Below are 24,425 nucleotides of genomic sequence, written 5' to 3'. Positions count from 1 at the left end.
ATGCCAGGAGAGGCTCTGAGGAGTGGTTGGATTTATTCAGTTTTAAAACAGAAGGCTACAATAAGATTTATATCTGTCGTCAACTACTTCATGCAAGGTTATAGAGAAAATGAGGTCCAACACTAACTCCTCAAAAGTAATAAGTTGTTACAAGGAAAATTCTAGTTAGATATAAGAAAATATTTCACCATTATTTTTTCATGGTGAGGGTGGCCAAGTATTATACCATCTCCAGGGTCATTATGAGATTTTGATCCTTGAACCTACTCCTTCCCACCTTAATTTGTGTGTGATCCTAAAGAATTTTAGAATTTTGGTCATGTAAGTTTCATTTGTACTTAAAATCAAATCCAGTACTTTAAATCTAGGCCCAGAGAACCACACGTATTTTTATTCCTCTTTAATATCTTGTATGATCAGCCATGGTTTATGTATATGGATTTATCCTAAAGAACAAACAATACATGCCTCTTTAGAAATTATTGTATTCTGTTGAAATTTTTCGGATACTTTAATAATATAATAGTTTGTTACTTACATTTAAGTTTTCATTTAGTAGCTGAAGTAATTTTGGCTTTGTTCCTTCATAAAATTAAAGGACAAAATGAAGTTTAACAGTGATCAATGAAATGGAGGTTAGTACTTAGGCTGACTTTGTAAAGATGCAGCTGCTGACTTCCCCAGCACTTGGAATGTAAATGTGCCAGCAGTAGAAATTGAGTGACCAATGCATTACTTTGTTAGGTTCAGATGCATGATGGCTTGTTTGTGCAATAAGGTAGCACTCTAAAGTTCTTATGCTAAGATGCATGTATTTTGGATACTTTAATCATAAGCTATCATACCTCTTATGAAAGTCAGTTCATTTTTCTCTATTTCCTCCTAGATAGTTGATAATAAGTGTTACCATGGTCATTTTCTCCTTCTCATGAAAATTTACCCCAATAAAAAAATAAGGCATGAAATGCTTCATAGTACTGTCACCATTTGTACTACTGTCATCATCAATGCTACTTCTCTTATGGCTTTTAAAAACAGGGGCCTGAACGACATGGAGTTGGATGCTTCATCCATGGAAAAGAGGTTTGCCTTTAAGTTTCTGAAGAAAATTTTAAAATATGTTGATTCTGCTCAAGAGTTTATTGCACATTTGGGTAAGTTGCAGGTTTTATTTTTAAAATAGAATTGTTGAAATTTAAATATTTGATTGATAGGTTTGCATTTTTAGTGATCACTATTTTTATTGCATTTAAGAAACTTAAATAATGTCTTTTAATTTTCAGATTAAATTATTGAACATTTGTAACTAGCAAAACAGTTTCTGCTCTTTTATTTTTGAGTAAAACTAATTTTTCAAGTCTCTCTGAAAGATCTATTGTGTTATTTATTATTAGACAGCTTCTTATTTGTGTCTGCCTTGATTGTATCCTTGCAGAAGCCATTGTAACCAGTGGAAAAACTGAAAAATCTCCACATGATCAAGAAATAAAATTCTTTGCTAAAGTGAGTGATTATTTCATGTTCATATATGTTCCACTATACAGAATATGTAAATTTATAATGTTAGACTGCTTTTCACATAATGGAAATATATATTTTCCATTTTTTATGATAAATAATCAAACTTATCAAATATTTTGAAATTTCTTCAAAAATATCTCAGGATATTTGATGGGTTCAAATATTTCAAAATACTCCAATATATCTCTTTCTGTATGAGAAGGAACATAAAATTTAAAAGTCAGATTATTCATTACATGATATTAAATACTCTCACTGAATATATAAATTTAATCTGATTTTTTTGCCACAAGATATCATTGAAGTGCATATCATCTAATTAGCAGAAAGAAATACTCCTATGCAGTATTAGATCCAAAACAGATATCTCTGTGGAAGTCTGTTTATTATTTATGTAATTTTGAATACAATTTTAAGACTTCACTTTTTAATTTACATGAGTTTGTGTTTGAAATAAAAAAATACAGTTGTTAAAGAACTAAAATTCTTTTTATGAACTTTGACAATCAAAGCATTGCTGCTACATTTACCATTGTGCTCTGTAAAAAATACGTTTTGTGTCTATATTTCTTAGGTTCTTTTACCATTGGTTGATCAATACTTTACAAATCACTGCCTCTACTTCCTGTCTTCTCCATCAAAAATCCTCAGTAGCAGTGGATATGCATCAAATAAGGAAAAGGAAATGGTAGCAAGGTAAGTAAAAAAAAAAAAAAATTATCTGTAGTATGGTTTTATTCAGATAACCAAAGGTCTCTTCTTAGATTGTAGAGAAAAACAGAAAGTTCAAAAGCTTATTTTCCTTACCTGGAAAGTGAATATTCTATTCTACATGAGAATGGCAGTGAGTGAATAAAATTCCTCATCTTTGTATTCTTCATTTTATATATATATATATATATATATATACATATATGTATATATACACACAATTAAAGAGTTCAGTATATATAATAAATATTTATTTTACAATATGTAATTGTAGATGATAACATCAAAATACTAAAAAAACTATTCTGTGAGCAGTTGAATTACTTAGTTTCTTACGGGGTTTTGTTTCATTGTGGGTGGCAGTTTCTGGTTAAAACTCTTTCCACTGTTGGCTCATTTAAATGGTCTCACACTTATGTAAATTTTCAGCTATTAAAAAAGTGTTAAAAATACCATGAGACAGCTTTTTAGGGGGAAATACAGATTCTGCACAAAATTACTTCTGCCCCTGCACAAGTGTTACTGGAATTTCATAATTTTTGCATCTCTTCACTATTTGGATGGAATCAGCCATTTGACACAGTTATTCTAGAAAATTCTGTTAAAAATAAATGCCTTTTAATTTAGAATGTGCTGCCTGTATGAAAATAGGAATTTCTCTTTCCTGTGATTGAAATTTGAAAATAATATTAAATAATATTTAATTGTGTTTTAATGATGACTTTAATAATTTGCCAAGTTTTTCCTTCTCCTTGAGGTATGCTACCAGTTACTTTCTCTTGGAAATTTTGTATCATAGTATTTCCAACTGTTTTACTGTCATGCTTTCTCACTTTAGCTGCCAGTTTCTCAGATTTCTTTAACTTTCCTTCACTCTGTTGACCAGAATTAACTGCTTTTTCCAGTACAAAGTAGATATAAAATTTGAAAGTAAAGGTTATGTGTTATTACATAAGCAGGCCTAGGACTCAGCTTCCTAGATTCCACTCTTCAGTTTATCTCTCAACACATTTTTGCATTTCTCTAAATTATTATTACCCTCTCTTTCCATCTTTGTGTGTGGCAGTCCTTATAGAGCAGTTGTGTGTAAGAGTGGTAAGTCCCCAAGATTCTGCTTTACTCGGCTCAGACATTTACAAACCTGCAAAATAGTCCTCCGGGAGCTGGGAGAGACAACTCAGGCTCAGGGGCATGGAAGTGTCACTTCATTGCATTTCGATTTCATGCTTCTTCTCTGAGTACTCCTGTTACTTCTCTACAGTCAGTTCTTCATGAAGATAGGAGGATTAATAGCCCTAGGTGTTCTAGGGCTATTAAAGTGGCTTTAAAAAGGCACATGAAGAAGTTAGATGTCTAGCACAAGTACCTGCTAGTATAACTGCAGAAATATCTTGTAATTCTTTGTGCATTTTTCACTGAGAGAAGTGACTATCTGCCATTTTCATCTTATAGGAAGTGTAGTATCTCCTTACCATTGTGAAGATAACAATAAAAATCTGTGGTTAGTATGAGACCATACCAAGTCCTAAGGTATATGCTTCATTTTCTTATGCCCTAATTCCATTTGTAAAGTATGGCCCAAATGATATGTAAGTCTGTCAGCTGTCTTTGTTGAAGTAACCCCTTTAATCTTTAGGGTGTTGGTGCTATATTCTCTTAGTTATCCCACTATTTTGACAGGTAGGTTAGATATGCAAGTATCTGATATACTTGCCAGAAGCTCTTCTAGTGTGTATATATTTAGGATTCATATTATCATCATCAGAGGGTAAATACAGATTTATTTATTAATTTACAAATGACATCCTTGCAAATTATTTTAAATAGTATGAGGATTTTTAAAATTTATTTCCTGCAGAATGCCAAGTAAAACACTAAAATGTTTCTCATTTTTTCTTGTCCTTACAAAGAAAATTCTTTTTCATAAATAATAGCCATAAAGAATGACTCAGCCATATAGTACAGAATTGTTGAAAACCACTGTCAAAAAAGTTTAGATTTCAAGACGCCTCTGAAGTGGTGAAGTATAGAAAATGAAAGATCTCAGGAGCTTCAAAATGTTAGTCTGCTTAATGCAGTTGACTGTTAATCATCACGTATCACTCAAAGCACGCTTTCCAGGAACTATGTTGTGTTTTCCTTTTCATATTCTTACTATCTTTACCTGCTATTCTAAATAAGTTTTTCATCTTTGTCTTGTTTTGCTCTCTCTGTTCTTCTCTACTTTAGCCTGTTCTGCAAATTAGCTGCTCTTGTTAGACATAGGATCTCACTTTTTGGTAAGTAGTTAAGAAGGAACTTGATAAAAATTTAAAGAATGCATAACCATTGTTTCTCTTACCTGAAGATTTTCACTACTATAGCCAAAATTCTATTAAATGCTCCATAAGCTTCTAGTGAAATCAATAAGGTCATTGAACATGGCTCTGAAGCTAACACAATAAAATATATATAAGGTGTCAAAGCAGGAAGAAACAGCACATTGTCATATTTCCAGACTCCATGAAAAAAAATATCAGTGGTTTGCAGTTACTTTTTGCTTTTCAAAAGTAATCTTACACTAATTACTTTGATTTCTGTCATCCAGCTGTTGAATCCAATAGACTAATTTCTCAATAGATAAAAGGGGATGTAAGGAAAAATAATATAACTCCTACAAAGATATTGGTAAAAAACTTTAAAAAGAAATATAAGTGCTACAAGATACAGAGTTCAGAATGTTGTGAGGTTAGGTGGTAAAAACGTGCCCCAAGCAGGCATTAGTTATTCTGTTTCGTTCCTATATGGAAATTGACTTAAAAAAATGAATAGTTATTTCTAGCATCAGACTTAACTCCCTCCTCAGGGACCTAAGGTAGGAGACTTAGGTAATGTCTTGTTTAAACTGTGCATCTCCAGTAAGGCCATTTTGGATCGTTATATGGATCATTATATGATGCTATGTTTCCTGTGCTATTGTGCTCTCATAATATCTCTTTCTAAACAGGAAGTGATTCTGCTACAATGGTGAACTGCCTGCACATCTTAGCTCAGTCTCTTGACACACGGTAAGTTTGCAACTTTTGTACCAGCTGCAAACTACTAAGGTTTCACAGAGCTTTTCAGAAGCAATTGGATTGCTTCTGTATTTTTTTAATCTTTATTAGTAATCAAAGATCTTAAGAGCATCAACAATTCACATATTGCCCTCCACAGTAGCAAATTTTGTCTAAAGTGTTTCACGTACATTTCTCTGCTCAATGTCCGTCTTTCAAACACTGAAAACACTTGTCAAACTTTCCAAGTTCATTTGAAGACTTTATGGGGAGATATTAATGACATGACCATTGAAACTGCATGTAGTGGTACCTGCAGATATTAAGAAAGTTTAGTGCATAGTGTAAAATTTGTCATTAGAAGTATGCAGAGCATATTAATATATGGGCATAGTTATATTTACTAACTTTTACTGCTTATCATTGAAGTGATTGTGTAGATTACAACAGAGCAAGAATTTTTTTGAATTTGAGCTGTTTTCTGGCCTGGTTAAGTTACACAGCAGCCTGATAGTGAACTAATTGTGAACTTCTGTGAACAACACTGGCATCTGCAGTAAGGTGTCAGAGAAGCATGCACGAATTCAATGAATGGGACTGTGATTCTGGCATTGCAGTTGCATTTTCGAGATTTAGGGGCTTTGAAGTGTCCTGACTTACACACCTAGTTACTGTGGCTCCCATAAAACTATAGGGATTAAGAGTTTGGGGGCTTTTAGTATATTTTATAGAGGAGCTTTCGCATGACTTTTGATATTTACTGAGAAGGAATTATCTTATTCAAAAGCAGACCACAAAAACCTGGAAAGGCAAGACTGTGGAATCAGTCAATCAGTAACTTTGTTGTTGTTATTTTGTATTAAATACTCAAAGGAAATTGTTGCTTATACTGCTATTTAGATGTAAGTGCTCTCTTCTGTTCCTAATGTGAAGTTCCCTGATACATGTGGGTATCTTCAACCACTGACAGAATGTAAATAATCTGTACGTGTATTTCTATACACCTACTAAATATCAAGACAAAGCTGATATTTTTTCCCCTATTTTTTTTTCAGAACTGTTATGAAATCAGGATCTGAGCTTGTTAAGGCAGGATTGCGTGCCTTTTTCGAAAATGCAGCTGAAGACTTGGAAAAGACTTCTGAAAATCTTAAACTGGGAAAATTTACTCATTCACGACACAAATGAAGGGTGTTTCCCAGAATATCAATTATACTACAGTAGCATTGTTACCAATCTTAACATCAATTTTTGAACATATTTCACAATATCACTTTGGAATAGATTTACTTTGTAAGTATTTTATTTTAATGTTGAATTTTATTGTGTTATAATGCTAGAAATCCTTTTTAGTAATGACTGCATGGATTCAGAGAATGAAATTCTGTTTTGAGTAGCATGTACGTTTCCAGAATTAATTCTTAAATTAGCAACATAATACCTTATTTCTAGTACATGTCCAAAACAATACTCAATAAGCTTAATTATGTACAATATTTCTTCTAGCATTTAGAGGGAAATTAAAATATGCCTTTAAGTGCTCTCTTAACAAATGTGTGTATGAGACTAGTTTTCCATACAAAAGTACTGTTTCATTATATTAAACAAGACAACTCACTAGAGGTTCCCTGTGGATTTTCTCTTACATGGGATAACCACTGCAGGTCATTGAATTTAAATTTTCCCTGGTTTTAGCATCAGTTAGTTTAAAAATACTGAAATGACTCTTAGAGACTTAGCAATATGCTAAATGGTTTTATTACTTTCTAATGTCTGTAATTATTTTCCAAAATTTTGCATATATCTAGGCCATAATTAGAAGATGGATAACCATGAAAATAATTTCTTTAAAAATATGGTGAACCTTTAGATGGTGTGCTTAAAGGTTAGACACACACACACAAAATGATGTAATTTAGCTTAAAATTGGACTCTGCAAGTGTGATAACCTGGAATATCTTTATTAATAAGTGTCTGCTGTCCTCTTGGAATATCTAATGATCTGGTAGGCTTTGGAATGAATGTAGATGATAGACCAGGAATTAGAGACATTGAAGGTAAGTACCACGTGGAGTATGTACACTCAGAATGTTCAGTGATATATGTGCTAAACGTTTTAGGTACTGTTTAAGATATTGCATAAAACAGATGTTTGATATTTGAAAAGTAATCCTTAGCTGAATAAATCCTGATAATGCATTTTCATTTTCCTCTAGTGGGTGATGTACAAGTTTCATGTTACAGAATTCTTTGCAGCCTCTATTCCCTTGGGACTGGAAAGAACATCTATGTTGAAAGGTATTAAGTGTAAAACTCAGCATGCAAAATTTTCTTTTTGTTAGGAATCTGTTGCTTAGGTAATAAAGCATTTTGGATGAAAAGTGAATTTGAAAGAGTGAGAGATGTTTCAAATACACTTTCCCTTGAAAATAGTTGCTAAACTTCAGCATTCAATTCCACAGGGAAAAAAACTTCAGTAGAAGTAAATAACTTATTCTACATATGGCAGTGTATCTGCACAGAGTCTATTTTTCCCATAGGAGAAGATAAATTTTTCTTTGAGTTGCCATTAGGTTCTCAAAGTTTTTCTGCCACATATTGCTGTGATAAGTAGGCTGAGTACTAAGTAGGAAGCATCTGTTTCACACCTAAGTCTATAAAGGGTTCTCAAAAGAGTTGTCCTGAGCATAAAGTCCTGAGTTATGTGGAGTATTCTGACAACCATTAGCTCTACAAAGAAAACCACTAGTTACTTGTATTTAAAAATGACCAAGGTCTGCAATTCCTTTAAGCATCTAGTTGCTCTGCTATGTTTCAAGCCCCTTCTTCCTATAGAAGGAGATCAAATCTGTGTTAGCTCAGAAAATAGAACCCTTATGGCTTGTCTGTGTATCACAAGACAGGAACCACAATAAGATTAACCCATCCTAATACTTGTGAAAGTTTTAGCTTAGGCAATTTTTGCTGCCTTTCTTCTGAAAAGGTAAGATCCATAGGGAGAGAGAGATTAAACTGGAAGAAATTCAAGTCTGTCGTCTGGTTAGGAGGCTTTGCCTAGTGTGAGGAATGCCCATCTCCAATTCCTTCCTTCCAGAGTTTATTCAGAATTCTTTCATACAAAATGCAAGAGGTGTCTGGTGGACAGATCTTTCCTCCCACTCTGCATGCATGCACATGTGTGCACAAGCTGTGTGTTCTCATTCAAGCATTTATGCATCCATCTCTAATCACAAAGCTATACTCTTTTTCTTCTCTTTCTGGGCTTCAAAATTCTAAATGCTCCTTTACATAATAGATCTGATAGGAAAAACAGGAAGTGCCTTACCCCTTATCTAGCTAGCAGTCAGGGTCTCCTCACAGGAAATGAAACATGATTGTGTTTGAGCTGCCTTTCCATGAGAAAAGCTCAGAGCACAAGCCTCCACTTGATTGGCAAAATCTGTAAGCACTGGACAATTTCCTTAAACCTATTGAAGCTAGCAGCATCACCTTTGCCTGCAGCAATTGTCTTCTTAGAATGGAAAAGTGATCAGATTGGATATATCCAAGGAAACTAATAATTCTCCTAAGGCTGTGTGAGAGGTTTCAAATGTGGATTTCATTTAGTTTGTTTTTCACTAGTCTCAGACTCCTAAATTACAGTTTTAGGCAGACATCAGTGTCTAGGTGGGAAGTAGGATTTCAAACATAATGCTCAATGTTTCAGAAAACTTAGAAGTGAGTGATTGAGCTGACTTGAATAGTTATTCAAATTAAGCAATGTTCAGTTTCAGGATCAAATTGCACATTTTTCTCCTAGTGAATTTTGGCAGGGGCATTAAGAAGTTTTACCTTTCATTGCAGAATGAGTCATAGTGGACTTTTCATAGATAAATATCTCTTTTTATGGCTGAAATAGTTCTGCTGGCTGCAGGGGCTCAGGACTAATTCCTAATTCAATTGCTGCTGCTGTTCTGTTAAGGCAAACTTCCTTTGTCAAATGTTTTATCCTTTGTACAAAGACTGTTTAGCTTCTTTAGGATTTTGGAGTTGTTTCTGATTTTTCTATGAACATTTCTTCTCTAAAAGTCTCCATTTATGATTCATAAACGTTGAGAACTGGATGCAAAATACTGTAGTTCTTGATTACTTTGAGCCCTAATATGGAGGTATATTATGAGCTCTATATATATATATATATATGAGCTCTAGTCACTGGATACCTTTCTTCATGGTGTTTCACTTGTCTTGGTGCATTAATAGATGACCCTTGAAAATAGATACCTTTTCCTCACACGTGCTAGGAGTTGCCTCCAGAGGCTGAGAGTTTCTGCCCTTTTCCCAATCCCTTTTGCAATGCCCACATCCCAGGTCAGGGATCCCAGATCCCAGATGCTCACCTTCACTACAACCCAATTTCATATCGTGGGTCACGATATCCCAGCATTGGAGCAGTCAGGTCACGAGGGGCTCACCTGACTGCTGGATGAAATCTATTCACACAGCTCACCCAGGGATAGGGGTCAGGGGATTATCTCTCACCCTGAGTCTTCCTCCTTGTGAGGGCCCTACTTCCTCTTCCTCCCTCACTAAGAAAACTGATTTTGTCTGTCCTTTATTTTTTCTTCTGTGTAGGGGATACTGCTAATGGCACAGGTTGTTCCTCTGGTTCAGCTGCAGTTTGAGTGGCCACAATGCATTGCTTTCCTCCTTCTCCTCCCCCTGAGGGTGCTGTCTAGTACCAAGCAGTGCCCAAAAATAGTAGCTAGAGCCCAGCATGTTGCATAATTTTGCACCTCCCTGAAACTGCCACAGCAGTTTTCCTTCAAATATTCTAACTTATATATTCTAACTGATAAATATTCTATTTATCAAGCACTGTAGTTGCTCTGGGGTAAACTTAAAAACCACTGGAGCAGAATCATCCTTCAAAGTTTGGCCCCTTTTCTTCCACCTTCCATACCCTTTGTGTCTATCCACCCTTGGGACAGATCTCCCCTGAAATACTCTCCTAAAAATGTCTTTTGTAACTCTGTGGTGTGAACCAAAGCGAGGGAACCCAGGAGACCAAGCATAAGAGCATCCTTTTCTTAACAGCCAGGGGAAGTTCAAAATCTTCAAAAGCAGAGGTAGCAGACCTGAAGGAGGTTAAAGGGGTGAAAAGCTGGGGAAAATTATCCGCCCTCTTCTTCCCACAGGCTGGGTACAATTTTTAATGGACTCCCTGAGGTAGTGCCCAAGGTAAGGGCAGAAGAGCAGCACTGAATACACATTCCAAATGATCTTCATTGTCCTTCTTATCATGTCATAAGCTGATATTACACAGTGCAGCAACAAAGCAAGCCTCATCCCTCTCCCTGCTCTGAAAAATATCACTGTGAGGAGCACATATTGCATATACGGGAATGTATACAGGGTTAGGTACCACAACCATGTGACCAGTGGCTCTGGACCGAATACAATAAATGCTTAGATCACTTTTGCTTCCTACCCACTCTGGTCAGATATGCTGTTATCTCACCCTTTCCTGCCCTATGTTGAGTGCCAAATAAGGGTGTTGGTTTCAAAATGGAACTCCCTAAGTATTTTCCACAGAAACACTCCAAACCATGTGCCACTTGCTCAGTCCCTCCTCCCCTGTCCCTATGGTGGATGGAGGGAAGAATTGAAGGCACTAAAGGTAAATATCTTGGGTTGAGATAACAGCAACTTACTGGAAACATCAACAAAATAATGCAATGAACAGTAAGAGCAACAGTCCTAACAATGGTGTACAAGAAAGAGACAAAAAAATCACATGCAATTGCTTGCAATCACACAGGATCCCTGACAACATCTGACCCCTAAGGAACCCTGTCCCTGGCAATGACATAAGGTGGCATAGAATAGCCTCTGGGTCCTGTCCCTGCCAAAAATTAACCTTTTCCTGATCAGAACCAGAACACTGGTGGAGGTGGGGTTTTTAAAACTGTTTTTCTTGCACCACTGTGATCTCTGGTAGTTCTTTTCATATGATAAATCAATTTTTTTCTAAGTTGTCAGATAGTTCCTAATGTTTAAAAAAGATTTTAAAAATCAGCTATAAATAGTAATACTTCTTTTTATCATGTATGCCAGACACTGAAATCCTGGTGAAACACTTTTCCTCTCAGATGACTTTTAGTGTCTCTCACATACAGGCAGCGTCCCGCACTTGGTGAGTGTTTAGCATCTCTTGCGGCTGCTATTCCAGTAGCATTCCTTGAGCCTTCTCTCAACCACTACAATCCACTGTCTGTTTTCAACACAAAAAGTGCAAGAGAAAGAGCAAGTAAGTACTGTGCCTCACAAAAAAAAGCAAACCTCAAAACCTGTTCACTCCACTCCAACTAAATAATAGAAGTTGTATAATGAAAAAGCCCTGAATGTATGCCTCAGCAGAGAGGTCCTGCTACTGATGTTTCATTGCTTGCCATTTTAACCTTGCTCTGCATTATTGAGACTGTGCCAACAATGTTCTCTTTCTCCTAGTATTTTTTGGTATTTTTCTGAACATGATGTTTGAATACTTTTCTAAAGATGCATACTGTAATATTTTAAGCTCAATTGAAGAGGTACATATCTACATTACAAAAACTTTTGGTAAAATACAGTTGTGTTTATGTAGCAAAATACACGAGGTATAATATCTGATTTAAGTGGACAGGTAAATAATTTCTATGGTTTTGTTGTCTAACCAGTGATCCAAAGCAGTTTGGTGCAGGGAACTCCCAGCAGAATATGATTAATTCCATGAAACCTTGATGAAAAAGGGACCTTGACAAGTTGGACAGATGGACAGAGAAGAACTGCCTGAAATTCAACAAAGGCAGGGTCCTGCACCTGGGGAAGAGTAACCCCATGGACCAGTGCAGGCTGGGAGCTGACCTGCTGGAAAGCAGCTTTGTGGAGAAAGATATGGGGGTACTGGTGGACAACAAACTCCCTGAGCCAGCAGTTTGTCCTGGTGGCTAAGAAGGCCACTGTGACCTGTATTGGGAAGAGCATGGCCAGCAGGTCAAGGGAGGTGATCCTGCCCCTCTACTCAGCCCTGGTGAGGCCTGACCAGCCCCTGTGAGTGCTGTATCCAGTTCTGGGCTCCTAAGGACAAGAAAGAGATGGAATGGAGTGGATCCAGTGAAGGGCAATAGAGATGATGAGGGGTTTGGAGCATCCCTCTTATAAGGAAAGGCTGAGAGAACTGGGCCTGTTCAGTCTCATGAGGAGATGACTGAGAGGGGACTTCATCAATATATACAAAATATCTAAAGGGAGGGTATCAAGAGGATGGAGGCAGGTTCTCCTCAGTGGTGCCTAGCAATAAGAAAACAGGCAACAGGCAGAAATTGATGCACAGGAAGTTTCACCTAACATGAGGAAGAACTTCCCTGTTTGGGTGACTGTGCATTGGAGCAGATTGCTCAGAGAAGTTGGGGAGTCTCCATCACAGGAGACACTCAAGAACTGTCTGGACACAAACCTGTACCATGAGCTCTAGGAATATCCTTGCTTGACCAGGACCAGATTACAGAATCATAGAATAACCTGAGCTGGAAGGGACTCACAAGGATCATTGAGTCCAACTCCTGGCCCTGCACAAGGACTCCCCAAGAATCACACCGTGGGCCCGAGAGTGTTGTCCAAATGCTTCTTGAACTCTGTCAGACTGGTGCTATGACCACTTCCCAAGTAACTAGACCAAGCTCCTCATAAGGCTTTCCCTTCCCCATCCCTGTGGCCTCCCTTTAGGTACTCTCTAAAAGTTGATGTTTTTTTTAATATTCTGATGCCCAAAACTGAGCACAGTAGATAAGGCCTCACCTCCAGGTGAGGCCACCCCAGAGCCTGGAGCAGAGGGGACAGGGGCTGTGATGCTGTGCCTGATGCATCCCAGGACACAGGCTGGCCCTCCTGGCTGCCAGGGCACTGCTGACTCATAATAAACTTGCTGCCAAACAGGTCCAAGGTTCCTTTCCATTACATTGCTTTCCAGCATCTCATTCCCCATCTACAGACAGAATCCACAATGGGCCTTACCCATTTTCTGTTTCTATTGAAAGGAACATGAATCTTTCTACATTGAATTTCTTTGCTTGCTTCTCTCCCAACTTACTCTCAATGGACTCATATCTTAAAATATTTCAGCATTTTCTTCACTGATCCATGAAAGAGTTACTAACTGCCAAAATCTCTGTACCTTTAAACAAACAAACAAGAAAAAAAAATAGGGGTAGCTTGATTTCATATGCTTCATGAAGTTTTTTCCATTTAAAAGCAGTTATGGAAAAGCTTCTGCTAGCCCTTCCTCACAGGTCTGCTTTATAAGAGCTGTACTATAACCATTACCATATCCAGAAATAGTGGAAGAATTTTGCTTGACTGTCACTAGATTCCAATGTGTTGTTAATTGCTGAAAGAGCATCCTTTATTTTCTAATACAAGCATATGATAACTGGAATCTTTCCTAGCATTTTTGTTGGGAGATAGTTCGTGAACTAAGTACATTTCATTTTAACCCCATACTTTTGAATTGTTTCTTTCTCTTTCCCCAAGGTGGATTTAATCTTTGGCAAACCAGCATAAAAATTGTGAATAATTATGAATACAATGTCCAGAGTATAATCAATATTAAAAAAGGCTTTCTCTTCTGCACATTTACATAACTCACCAGATAATTGCAGGACACTTTAGGGTAAAGCCATAGCTATATGGCAGCTATTATTTACATTATTGTATATATGCACATCATCCCTAAGACACAATTTATGTAAGGAGATACCCATGCATACCCCAAAGTGTTACTATAGCTCTGCCTGTCCAAGATGGTGAAGGAAAAAAATCAGAGCCATTTGTATTTAGGCTTTAAACATAGATGTTCTCTTTCATTTTGCTAATTAACATTTTGGTTTTCTACCTTAATTTGCAGTTTTAGGTATGCCTGATACAGTAGAAGAAATGTGTCCAGAGATCCCTCAGCTGGATAGACTAATAAAGGAAATAAATGATTTAGCAGAGTCTGGAGCAAGGTATACTGAAATGCCTCATGTAATTGAGGTGATCTTACCCATGCTATGCAACTATTTATCCTACTGGTGGGAAAGAGGTTCTGAGAGTGTTCCTCAAAGTGCTGGGCCTTGCTGTACAATGATAACATCTGAGCATCTGAGCATTGTTCTTGGAAACATTCTAAAGATCATTAACAACAATCTGGGAATAGATGAAGCGTCTTGGATGAAAAGAATTGCAGGTACTGTAAATATTTTTGAACAGTAATTGTACTAATAATATTTAATTACTTTTCTGTGCTTTACCTTATTGCCCAGTGATGTAATAACAAAAAATTATAACTAGAACCATCATGAAAGAAAGCTAACTAAAATATAAGTAACAATAAGAGAAATATGTTTATGTTTTATTATTAGTTATATGCATGCATTGTAGCATCACTTTAAGCAGAGAGATTTCTATTCTTTATAAGAAATTTTGAAAATCTCCTTCTCTATGCACTGTATAAGAGCCTTAGTGCTTAATTTGGAGTTGTGAATTCCATTGATTTTCAAGACTCCTGAGTAGAGTGAATTATGTTCATGAAGTACCAGGACAACATGGAAAGAAAGTGTAAATAGTGAAATAATCTCAGGAGTAACCCAAGTTCAAAATTAGTTGGTTTGCCTGAATAAATATGTGAGCTATTAAATAAGGTGAAAGTTTTTTCAAAATATCACATAAGATATAGTATTTATCCTGCTAAAGAAGTTTACCATATCCAAATTTTATCATTCATATTATACAGTGTAAGAATATAATGTGCAATAACACACTTCAAGAAAATCTATGTAAAGGTAGTAATTTCCTGCTAAATTTGAGTAACCAGTACCCATTAGTACTGTGTTTTTGGTGTTTTAAATGCTAGGAGGTCTTAAATAATAATAAGGATTCCATCAAAATTTAGTAAGAAGTTTGCTGCTTAGTTGTAAAGAGTGTTTCCTGCAGTTTTGTACTGATTGTTCTTCTACATAAGGTGGACAATATAGTCATGCTGTTTTTGCAAGGATTTTTTGGCTTGAGTAGTTTGCATTTTGACATGAATAGTTTGCATAGAAGTACTTGTACAAAGTTGATCTATGACCTTGAATTACTCATTCATTCTCTTCATTTTAATTTGCCCAAGGCAGAGAAGTAGCAGAGAAGGACTTCTTCCAGAACACTATCTTCTGGTGGTTTTCTGACATTGAATACAAAAAAAAGCCATCCCAGACAGAAAAAACCCCAAACAAAACAAAAAGTATTTTTCTGAGGACTTTGTGTCTCAATCCTTATTTTGTTTAGGTTCTTACTTAGAGACATGGGACTTGCCAAAATGATGATAGTTTAATTTATATTCGACTGAAATACTTATAATCCAAATCCACAGTCTTTTAATCGTGCAATAGACAGTTTTTATAAAGCTGCATTCATCGTTTTATTAATAATTTTATGGTGTAACATTTATGAAGCCCCATAAACTTTACTGTTTCTAGAATTTCAACATTCATGTTAATACAATGAAAAACACCAGTTATGCATTAATCATAGAATTATCTATATTTTCATGTATAGTTTATGCACAACCCATCATCAGCAAAGCCAGACCTGATCTTCTCAGATCTCACTTTATTCCAACACTGGATAAATTGAAGAAAAAAGCTATGAAGATAGTGATGGAAGAAGAGCAACTGAAAGCAGACAATAAAAATGACACCCAAGAAGCTGAGCTACTCATTCTTGATGAGTTTGCTGTACTTTGTAGAGACCTTTATGCCTTCTATCCAATGTTGATACGTTATGTAGACAACAACAGGTAAAAAAACCTAATAATTAAACTCATATTTATTACTTAATATACTGGAATCTATGATCAGACAATCAGGAGGAACACAGTTCACTTAGAGTGAGAATCAAATCCTGCATGTTTTAAGATTCTTAAATCTTAATCCTGAATAATTTAAGATTCTTAAAGAAAGCTGTACCTTTAATTCACACCTTTTGCTCACATGCAAATTCCTAGATTAACTAGAAAAATGTTACATGATATATTAAATAGGGATCATTATGTTAAACTGTCTTCTTTTAAGTATCTTCTTTTAAATTTCTCTTACTTTTGTAATTAGAGCTAATTGGCTAAAGAAACCAGATGCGGATTCTGATGAACTCTTTCGAATGGTGGCTGAAGTTTTTATCCTGTGGTGTAAATCACATGTAAGATAAAATATGCACTTTTCCTTTAATTTCATTCTATTTTTAAATATAAATGTTGTACATGCAGATAAGTTAAACTTCTGATGATTTATTTTTTTTTTTTAGAATTTTAAAAGAGAAGAACAAAATTTTGTGATTCAGAATGAAATCAACAATTTGGCATTTTTAACAGGAGACACCAAGAGCAAGATGTCTAAAGTAAGTTAATAAAAAAATTGTGGATCAGGTAAATCTACACTGTGTGTTTATTATGTTGAAAGAAGGCTCTGAAAATCTACTAAGATTGCAGTTACTCTGCTGTTAGAAGAAAAATAGTTTTGCTTCTTGATCACAGATGTGACAACTAATATAGTCTCTGTACCTTAGAATTACTTACTAAATGTCTGCTAATACGCAAAGACACAAGATTAAAATAAGTCTTGATTTGAAAAGTTGCACATATAAGAAAATATGGGCTGTATTATAAAGTATGGGTTATTGAACATTCAGGAAAGAAAAAGGTGGACTATTTTATAAAAGCAAGTGAAGAAATATTGCCTCATCATTTTTGTACTATATACAATATATTTTTATACTCTGTATTGTTCTGTCAGCTTTGATGGAGCACAGATCTCTTTACATATACCTTTTTATATATATAGCGTTGCTACATGTGCACCATTTTTCTTGTTTCTTATCAATTAAGACATTAATCTATTTTTTGCTGATTTTCAATATGACAAGATGCTGATATGATGGCTTCCAAGTACATCTTGTTACCTGTACAACAGAGAAATTGTCAAGGTAATTGTCAAAGGCTGCTTTGACCTTAGCTGAGGATATTGCCTTACTCAGCTAAAGCCAGATGAAGTCTAATTCCAAATTCGTGTTGGTAAATATACTGAAGAAAGCCTTTCTTTTATTCCTATTTATAATGATTTTGGAGTAATTCTATTCTGAAGGTGTAGCAGAGAAGTATCATTTAAAGTTTTGTATTTCACTATATTTTGTTTTCCTGAAACCTAGCTACTGTAAGTCCACTTTCAAACAATAGAGAACCAGATAAAATGTGCTATTACATTTCTTAATTATATTTAAAAATGTGTTTTAAAATGTGTTTAAAACCTAAGCTTTTTTTTTTCTTTTTTCCTATGAATTTTTTAAGTTTTGAAACCTGACTAAGCTAAACCCTGATATTGGAAATTTTACAAGCAAAAATATTATTATCTGTTCATCATTAGTTCATGACCAGCACTGAAAAACAAGTCCAACTTTATAAAGAATTCTGTATTCGGAGACAAGGAAATTTTTAATCTCTTTCTTGTTGTTAAGATGCAGCTTATCAAAATTGTTTGATAGAATTGGAATGTTTGTATCATCCTTATTAACAAGACAAATAGTGAGCACATCCAGGCTATTTGAGGAGCAGTTGCACAATATAACAGACTATAATATGTAGGTCTGTACTTTTATCATATGGCAATCATTGCACACCCACTTATTATGTGTATTTTAACATTTATAATTACAGCTGGCCTGAAGAGATGAAAAAATAGATGTACTTTCATTTTTTAGCACCACAGATTAGAAACGGTATATTTAATCTAAACTGTGTCCCACTTCAGTATTGATAACAGGATAATATGAAGTAAAGTGTTAGTGCCATATTTTTGTCAGTCTGGCATGGCAGGAATAAAAGACAGGTTTTTACAAAATAAGGAATAGGTAGGTCTCCTACTGTACTACTTGCAGATTTACAATATTTAGAGGATTTCATATTAGTATTTTCTGCAGGAATTTTAGATCTCTGCTTTGAGAGTGTTTCAGTTGCATAGAATACACTTCCTTTGGATATACTGAGGTAAATCAGGAGTGGATTTCGATAAAATCACAGGAATTTAACATCAAGAATCTCTATTACCCAAATCTGACTTTGAGATTATATTTTCAAATGCCTAATGTGTATATTTAAGTATGCAAATATACTGTGTATGAATAATTGTATGAATATATTTGTAACAGGGGTGTAGATGCATATGTAAATATGTTTTTATTCCGTGGGTATATAGTACAGAGAGATTCTGGGGATTTTGTATGCATATAATTTTTTGTAAGCAAATCAATGTCAACTTATGGTGTTCCAGGACACTGTGCATGGTTACTGCTAATAAAGAAAGAAAGAAAATACTGTATTGTTAATGACTGAATATTTTATTAATATGATACTGTAATGGCAGGCATGATTGCAGAACAGCTGATATTTTAGATGCTTGTTTCATGATGACTTGAATACCATGAAGAAATATATGAAGTGTCTTTTAGAAGGATTGTATTGGTTTTCTATATATGGTTTCTAAGCAGGAAATTGCTAATATTTCAAAATATAAAATATAAGTGGTCTAAATCCAGCACATCCAATAAATTATAGATTTACATCCGTTTTGTTGGCTTTTTTTAAGACTGCATAGGTTAAAAGAAACAAGAAATTCTCTAAGTAACTGAATTTCAGGTTTTCTTGCAGGTTTGATATTTATTTCTATCCTTAGACATTGATCAGTAGAGGACATTACATTAGGGAACATTAAAATTTCTTGCTTTAATATTAGCATTTATCTCAAAAAGTAGCAAGTTTACTTGCTATATAATTAGCTCTTTCCTCTCTATCACTTATTCCTCTTTATTTACATTATTTCTAGTGGAAGCAATCTTACCCAATATTTATCAATATTTATCTATCCAATATTTATCAAGCATGACAAAGTATAGAAAACTGAATAGGAACTTTGGCTATTGACAGTGGGCCCAGGACAGAGCATTTTGTGGTCCCCCAAAGGAGTAAGGCCCAGGCTCATCTCAGACTGCCTTAGGTAACAGAGACTCAGTGTTGTTCCTGATAAAAATACTGGGGTGCTATCAGAGTGTAAGGTGTAGTATATCCTGTACAGAAGGTTCTATATCCTTACATGCCATAAAAGAAAGCAGAGGAGAAAGGAGTAGCATTATGTTGCTTATTGGTAGCTAATTTCCATAGTAACAAACTATTCATCATTAAAATCAAGAAATTAACTAAGTATCCATTGTATTTTTATTATACTATATTAACTTTGTTACTAGCTTTTCAAATAAATGTATTAACAGCTGAGAATTTAATTTTTCTTTTCTAAAAATATGGCAGCAGAATGCTCGGAGGGGAATGGTAAGTTAGAGAACTTCTAGTCTGAGAGAGACTGGTAACTTAGATCACATTGAAATACCAGGTTTGTGATAGAAGTGTTGAAATGGAGAATTTAAACACATTCAACTCCACTAGTCTGTTATTTTGGACCCCTTCATTGGTTTCTTGATAAAATAGACTTTTGGTTCAGAGGAAAGGATGTCCTATAGTGTTTGTCAGTTAACTGGAATAGAAGACTGAATGTATACATTCACATGTACATAATAATTGTATGTGGGCTATTTTTCTGTGTCAGTTTTGGACTCTAAATGAATGTGTGGCTGGATATATGCCTTCAGTTGCTAAACATTTACATATCCTACTGGAGTTTTTTTTTTACTTGCCCTCGTTAATTTTTATAATCTATTCTTAAGAATAGATTGAGTAAACCTATTATAGAAGTCAGAGGCCATCATAAAATGCAAGTTCTTATTATGAAACAAAATGGTTTTTTGTGCCCATCTGTAATATGTAGTACACATTGTTTGTAGATTTACAATAGTTAGAGGATTTTATGTTAGTATTTTCTTCAGGAATTCTAGATCTCCTCTTTGACAGTATTTCAATTGCATAGAATACATTTTCTTTGATATCTGAGGTAAATCAGGAGTGGATTATTTTTATGGTCAGCTACAATAAATTAAATATAATTAACATTTCCTTACCTTTAGTGTATACATACATATATATATGTATATACCTGCTGAGCCATGTCTATGCAGCATCTACATATTTCACACAGCTGAAATTTTAAAATAAAATTTGCTATTTGTTCAAGGTATTAAATATTATAAGATGCTAAGATTCTGACACTTAATTTGAATATTAGTCCTTTGCTTTTCTTTACTTGTACCTGCTTTTCTTACTATGTAATATGAATTGAGTAGGCTATAAAAAGATTTTAATACTTTGGCATCAATATTTTGAAACTTATTCAGGTATCACAAGAAAATGAAGTTACTTTTAGGGCAGAATGACAGAAGTGAGGGCTTGTATGTGTTTTTTTCTGCTTGTTTTTAACCAAAAGCTTTCTATAGTATTTTCCTATGCCTGGTTGAGGATTCTGGTCAGTAATAGTTTATTTTATCTTACCATAAATAAATGGTTTTGTCATTATTTTCTTAATATTTCTGACACAATTATAATATAATGTTGACTATGGAATACATATTTATTTGAGTGTATTTATAGTATTAATATAATAAATGGTAAGAATCCTCTCTATGTATGAGAGTTACAGCTGAGTTTATAATATTGTTTTCAAAATGGGTACTGCTGAGAGATGCAAGCTAAAGTTTTCTCTCAGGCTGTCTTAAAAAGAATAAATAGCTATGCAGTGGGAAAATAGATCTGTAAATTAAGTTCTATACCTTGGCAGTGATAGTTTGATTTCTAAACACATTTTTTTCTCAAATATATTTTGGTGGGGAAAAGAGGTAGAAAGAGCTATTTTTGTGAAAATGTGAATATTTTTCATTACTGGATTATCCAGAGTTCCAGACACCATTCTTCTTTTAACGAAATTGGGAAGAGATGCAGTAATCAGTGTATTGATAGGTTAACTTGCTGGATGTCCTTAAATGTGAAAGCAACAAATGGAAGTGTATGGTAGAACAGCAATAGAAATTCAGAAGTTCAATCATTCAATAAAGATTAAGCTGATTTCACTAAGATCTCATTTGGTTATGCATTTACAGTCTATTGTTTTAGCTATGAGCTTACTGTATTTTTACTGTCCTCATAAAGCTGAGTAAGTTTATAAGAAACTTGTAAAATTATCATCCTTTCATCTCTTTTACTTATGCTTTTTTTTCCCCTTTATTTTTCTTTCATACAGGCCATGCAAGTAAAGGTACAGGTCAAAGTGCATGATGTGTCTTTGTTTTAGATTTAGAGATGATCAGGCTCCAAGCACTCCTTCCATTGATCATAGCAGTGGCGTCACAAAGTGAAGCACCAGGTTCCACCTACTATAAATTTTGTCCCAGCTAAAGTGGCGGTCTTTGACCAGAGCAGATAAAATTCCCTTTGGCAATCCTAAATATTGCTTAATGTGCAAATGTACTAAAGCCACCTTTTAAAAAATATTTTAGATGTACATTCTGCCTCTGCTGTCCTTCTGCATTCTATTTTTTTGATAAAATAGTGAAGTAGACATTGTAAAAGAAATGTCTAAGTAGAGTAATTAGAAAGATGTATTTGGCTTATGATATTCAAGAAGAATATTTGAGAGAAATGTGCTATAACCTCTACCCCATTTGTAGGTGAATAGAAGATTGTATTAAATCAAGTAAGTTTAAATAAGATATACTGTTCAAATTCTAGCTTTTTCCAAAAGTAAAATGGTTTTTACTAAAGGTGTGAGGTGTGACACAGCTTTAGAATAACACTTATCTCTTTTATGTATTCAATGTATTTGAAGATTTCTTTTCCTTCAGTCAACTATAGGTCACTTTCCTTTGCATCATTCATATTATTTCTTTTAATATGAATTTCTAAAATAGATGAGTAATTTCTGACCTATGGTGCATTCTTCATGGGTGAAGTAGAATAAGCAACAAAATGGAGCATAAATCCTTTCATCTTTCCCTTTACATTGTGTGCTGAGAAGCATACATGATGCTGTGAAGAGCTTTTAATCAATTAAACTGGAGACATGAGTTAAAAAGGGAGAAGCTCTGTTAAACTAATAACCTGATTTCATGCTTTGCTGTTGTCAAACTTTCCAGGTATACAGAGTAGGATTTAATGGCTGCCCTCACAGTAATCTCAAAGAACAGAAGCTCAAAAGGGGATGGAAATTCAGAAAATATTATACCTATAATCTTAACCAGTTTTAGCTGATTTTTTAGTGTAAATAAATTATTTCTTCCTTTTCATTGTGTATTTAGTTATTATTAATCCACTAAAGAAGCTGTAATTGGGTTTTGGTATATGAATTTTTTTTCAGAAATATCTATTTGTATGTTTAAATCCTCAAACAAGTAAGACTATTACATGCTTTTAGGCAACCAAAGTATATCATTCCTCCTGTTGAGGTCCTTTTAGCACAAAATATATCTGATTTAATGCTCTTTACATATACAATACAGGTATGGTGTGTACATAGGTGCATATTAGAACTGAAAGAGACAAAATTCCATTGTCATTTAGGTTTCAGTCTGTGACTTTATTTATACATTTAGCAGCTGGAGAAGTGAATTCACAGGCAGCAGAATTTACGGCAAAGGCAGAATGGGTCTTCTTTTCATGTTTTGAAAATTCTCCAGTTTTAAGGTTTACAATCTTATTAATTTCATATGAACATAAAGAAAATTGGATGTGCAAAATGTCCACTGGCATAAAAGATGCAGAAACCAGGATGCCTCCCATCCCTTTTTTTTCTTTTAAAAATATATCTATTACATATTTGGTTATTCCTTATTTAAGATGCATAGTGACGCCACTGGAGTACAGTGATACATTGTGGGATTTGTTTGTCTGCTGTCATTGTAGAGTACAAATAATGTCATTATTAAAGCCATTGCATCACTATTTCTAAGGCACTTTGAAAAGCAAAGCTTTGAGGCCAAGTACTCTCCTGCAATTGTTAGTTCCTTAAGAAAGGAAGCCACATCCATTGCGTGTTCCCTCACACTTCAAAATACTTAACACAAGATCTGTACAGGGAGATTTCCCATCTAGAAGACAGAATTTGCCAAAATTTATCACTAAATAGAATACATACAGTGCCTTTTTTCTTCCAGTGATTACTGTGATAATAGTGAGGCATTAATTGGGAAATAATGAATTGCAATGGATTCTGCTGTATCCTTATGTGGAACTACACAATCTATTATAAGAACAGTAGTTTGTAAATCCTAATTGACAGAAGGAAAAGGATATGGAGGGTTAAATGAAAGCATTTGTAATTCTGTAGTGTTGTACAAGCCTGGAGGCCTAGTCCTGAAATCTTATCTTAGCAAAACTCCCCTTGAGTATAAGTAGGAGTTTAATCTGGGTACAGAATTCAGAACTGGGCTGTTTGATGTTGTTGCTGTTTACTGTGTGTTCATTAAATATAGGGGTCTGTTTGAAAGATTTTGGTTCTCTGTCTCATAAAGGAAAAGTTGGATGTGAAATATGTTGTACAGTGTCTGTCATAAGAAGATAGGGCAGATGTTATTCTGTTGTGCTGTTTACTTCTGTCTCTTTTGTTTTCCTTTTCCTATTAAAGATGATATCCAAAGGTACAAAATTTTAAATTTTTTGTCCCAAATTTATTCATATTATCCAAAGCCAAAGGGGCAGCACTTTCCCAGAGGCACTAGTTAATTGGCACTTTATAACATTGAATCAAAGCCTTTTAAATAATACTGTTTTTCAGATGAGACAAGTCAGGCAATATTCATTCATTCAGACCCTGGATAACTATCTTTATGTAAATCTCTTACAAAAAGGTAAACATCCTAAATTTGTCTCTGTAGCATTGGACAAATAATAGTGTCCCCTGAGAATGATTCAGCTTTTAATTGTAGGGTTGTTTCTGATTTGAAAGGTAAGATCCAGTAAGTATTGTCAAAATAATACGTATGAATGCGCACAAAAGTGTGTGACTCCTATTACCACATTACTCTTACTGCATTTTCTGCACTGGTGCACACCAAAAGTATTCCTTTACATTTTCTGACCAAGCCTATACACCCTTCCTATAGTGCTGCATTTTTAATTATTTGTACTACATCAGGAAC

General features: G+C 34.6%; 1 protein-coding gene across 1 annotated transcript in view; it reads left to right on the top strand.

The window, feature by feature from the left end:
* Positions 1–24,425, top strand: part of RYR3 (ryanodine receptor 3) — a 196,236-nt gene that overhangs the window by 132,527 nt on the left and 39,284 nt on the right. The window contains 15 exon segments of the mRNA XM_054515025.1: positions 1,039–1,154; positions 1,436–1,503; positions 2,096–2,217; positions 4,462–4,511; positions 5,219–5,279; positions 6,323–6,441; positions 6,444–6,560; positions 7,484–7,565; positions 11,426–11,556; positions 14,191–14,511; positions 15,864–16,104; positions 16,415–16,502; positions 16,608–16,700; positions 19,657–19,677; positions 21,533–21,547. Coding sequence (XP_054371000.1) covers positions 1,039–1,154; positions 1,436–1,503; positions 2,096–2,217; positions 4,462–4,511; positions 5,219–5,279; positions 6,323–6,441; positions 6,444–6,560; positions 7,484–7,565; positions 11,426–11,556; positions 14,191–14,511; positions 15,864–16,104; positions 16,415–16,502; positions 16,608–16,700; positions 19,657–19,677; positions 21,533–21,547 — 1,645 coding nt within the window.

This window comes from Molothrus ater, chromosome 6 (genome assembly GCF_012460135.2).
Source record: "Molothrus ater isolate BHLD 08-10-18 breed brown headed cowbird chromosome 6, BPBGC_Mater_1.1, whole genome shotgun sequence".
In the NCBI taxonomy this organism is placed as follows: domain Eukaryota; kingdom Metazoa; phylum Chordata; class Aves; order Passeriformes; family Icteridae; genus Molothrus; species Molothrus ater.
Note: the sequence above shows the minus strand (reverse complement) of the source record. Positions and strands in the feature narration are given on the sequence as shown.